The sequence below is a fragment of the Scomber scombrus genome, chromosome 8, assembly GCF_963691925.1.
Source record: "Scomber scombrus chromosome 8, fScoSco1.1, whole genome shotgun sequence".
Classification (NCBI taxonomy): Eukaryota; Metazoa; Chordata; class Actinopteri; order Scombriformes; family Scombridae; genus Scomber; species Scomber scombrus.
The window spans coordinates 26,757,120-26,760,054 of NC_084977.1; the positions used below are offsets into that span (position 1 = coordinate 26,757,120).

At 37.8% G+C, this 2,935-nt stretch overlaps 1 protein-coding gene across 1 annotated transcript; it reads left to right on the forward strand.

Annotated features, from left to right (window-relative positions):
• Positions 1-613: 613 nt before the first annotated feature.
• LOC133984678 (trace amine-associated receptor 8b-like) lies at positions 614-2,088 on the forward strand. The gene is made up of 2 exons (XM_062424129.1): positions 614-783; positions 1,281-2,088. Exons 1-2 carry the CDS (start codon positions 614-616, stop codon positions 2,086-2,088), a joined length of 978 nt encoding a protein of 325 aa, XP_062280113.1.
• The last annotated feature ends 847 nt before the right edge of the window (positions 2,089-2,935 follow it).

Consider the following 2,935-nt stretch of genomic DNA (forward strand, 5'->3'; position numbering starts at 1 on the left):
AGTGTAGTGCTCCATCTCCAGAGATCTGGCATGAATGGGAGAGTAGTGACCCAGACCTTTGCCAGGATGAGTGGAGGCCCAAGGGAGTCGACTGCCCACCCCCACACCCCACCTTCAGACTCACCATAACAGTATGGGGTGGGGGTGACCTATGAATAATATAAACAGCTATATTTATTGAAGGAACTATGGTCTAGACTTAATATTTATTTGGAACTTTGGAACAAATAAAGTGGTTTGGATTCATAGTTTCTATTTCTTTGGTAGACAGTCATAGGTCTATGACATTTGGGCTTCTGATTTATTTAACATAGTATTATTACATCCATTCTGGCAATGTCTGAAAATTTTAGCAGTAACTATACAAATATGGATGAGGAAGTGGTTGAAATGGGGTGTAAGACAGGGGGAGAAAATGATGAAATGGGGAAGAGAGTTGGTGAGTTGGAGAAGTTTGTGCGGAGCGGGATGGGAGTGTATGACGACAAAAAGGGGGAGGGTTACAGGCAGCATGAGGAAAATGAGGAAGATAAGAGTTAAATAACTGATGTCATGAAGAAGTGAATCAGAGGGCTGCTAGACCTCAGCAGCTCCCTCATCACATCCTCTGACGATGGGAGAGACATTGGAACAAGTTGAGCTCTGCATCCCTCCTCTCAACACCTCCTGCATTTCAACACTGGTTTCTCCCAAAGCCTCACTCATCAAAACACTGTTGTACTGCATCGCTCTGCTCACCGTGACGCTCAACCTACTGGTTGTCATCTCCATCTCTCATTTCAGGCGCAGATGCTTTTCGTGAATTATTACAGCTGGTAGTGTTCAATAACAGGTAGAGTTGTTGGGTAGTGTAATTAAGGGAACAATTCTGATCAGTGTTCATAAAATTGTTTTTGTAAATCCTATGCTATAAAACCAACTTTGGCTCTTAGTCCACCCTGAAAACAAGCTTTATAAATTTCCTTTTAAAAAGCCAAACTAGATAAAGATCTAAGTACTCAACCTATAAATTAAAAAAATCTCATTTTCATTTGGCTTCTCTGTTTGAAAGTGTCACAATAGTAGTAGTCATGATAATGTCAAATTCTGCTAAACTGAAGGAGTAGAGATTTATTTTGGATGTAGAGTTTGGTTTTCACATTACTGCGTTCATAAAATTCAAATATTCGGTATTCTCATAATATTTGCTGTGATTTAACCCTAATATACCCTGTGTCATGGACTGATTATGATGTCCAGGAAGTACCACTAATCGCCCTCATCATAATCTCCCACTTCAGGCAGCTTCACACAACCACCAACATCTTCCTCCTCTCCCTGGCTGTGTCTGACTTGCTTGTGGGTCTTGCAGTGATGCCAGCTACAGTTGACCAGCAGTCCTGCAGGTTTCCAGGTAAAATCACATGTGCTCTCCTGTTTTTGTTGAGCATTACTCTCACCTCTTCCTCTGTTGGAAGTATGGTGCTTATATCAGTGGACCGTTACTTGGCTATTTGTGTTCCTCTGCACTATTCTTCCATGATAACACCAAGCAGAGCTAAAATATGTGTGTCTTTGTGTTGGATCTGTTCTGTTATCTACAACTTCATTATATTAAAAGATCACTTGTCCCAAATAGATATGTTTAATCCCTGCCTCCAAGAATGTACAGTTTTCATAAGCTACATATCAGGACTAGTAGACTTTATTGTCACTTTTTTGGGCCCTGTTACTGTTATCATTGTTCTCTATATGAGAGTGTTTGTGGTGGCTGTGTCACAGGCACGTGTTATGCGGTCTCAAATTGTAGCTGTCAAATCAAAAACTCTCACTGTAGTTGTGAAGAAATCTGAGATGAGGGCTGCTAGAACTCTTGGCATTGTCCTACTTGTGTTTATAGTTTGTCTGTGTCCATATTACTGTCCTTTTCTAGCAGGAGAGGACATGACAGATGATGGTTCATCTGCTCAAAGTTGGTTATTTTATTTTAACTCCACTTTCAATCCTCTGATCTATGCCTTTTTCTACCCCTGGTTTAGAAAAGCTATTAAACTTATTGTCAGTCTTCAAATACTGCAGCCAGGTTCCTGTAAGACAAAGCTAATTTAGAAAATAGACAAATACTGTACATAAATTTGATTTATTAAGGTGAATTCAGAGTAAATGAAGATAAATTAAATTTGTTTTGTTTTGTCAACTGTATGCATGTAGGATCCTGCGAGGCCACGATAATGTAGAAAATAGCCATATACTGTTTATCTACTCAGTTACTTTATTAGGAGAATTCAGTGTAATGGGAGATGAATTTGTTTTGTTTCGTAAAGTATACACATCAGTTCAGAAAACTTTTTAAAGAACACAGTGAAACCACAGTTTTGTGAGGGACTGGAAAAGACAGTAAAAAGACAGATATTCATAATATAAAACCCAACGGTTTGTCAGTGAAGATGATGAGTTCCTTTACTTTAAAAACAGAACAATATCTGTTGTATATAAAATGAAGGAGGTTGTGTAGTAGCTAACATATTGTAAAGAAAACCAAAAATGCATTATTTGACTAAAGTCTACTGAATGTCCAAATATAGTCATTGTCATGATTTCTGTAATTAGGGCATAACATACTGAAAGTAGCTGTACTGTAATTATTACAAGTATGACACCGAAAAATGACAATATGACACTTCTATTTACAATTAAATCGTGTCTTTAACAATTCACTAAATGATGATATGTTGTATCCAAGCTGTTGACGATTTCTGACAAATGGCATGATCATGTTGAAATTAATAAAACTGGTATGTGTCAAAATCTGTGTGACATCTTTTTCTAGACTCCAAATCATCAAACACAAAGTTCTCATGTACGTGAAAATTTTAAAACTTTATGCACAGCATATTTAATTTTGATGGACTTCAGATATTGAAAGTCACACAGCTCTTCACTTTCTAGATTTGCA

Excerpts from the sequence above, each read along its gene's own strand:
- LOC133984678 (XM_062424129.1), top strand. The coding sequence starts at position 614 with ATGGGAGAGACATTGGAACAAGTTGAGCTCTGCATCCCTCCTCTCAAC. Across the intron at positions 784-1,280 it reads ATCTCCATCTCTCATTTCAG|GCAGCTTCACACAACCACCA; the intron begins GCGCAGATGCTT and ends CTCCCACTTCAG.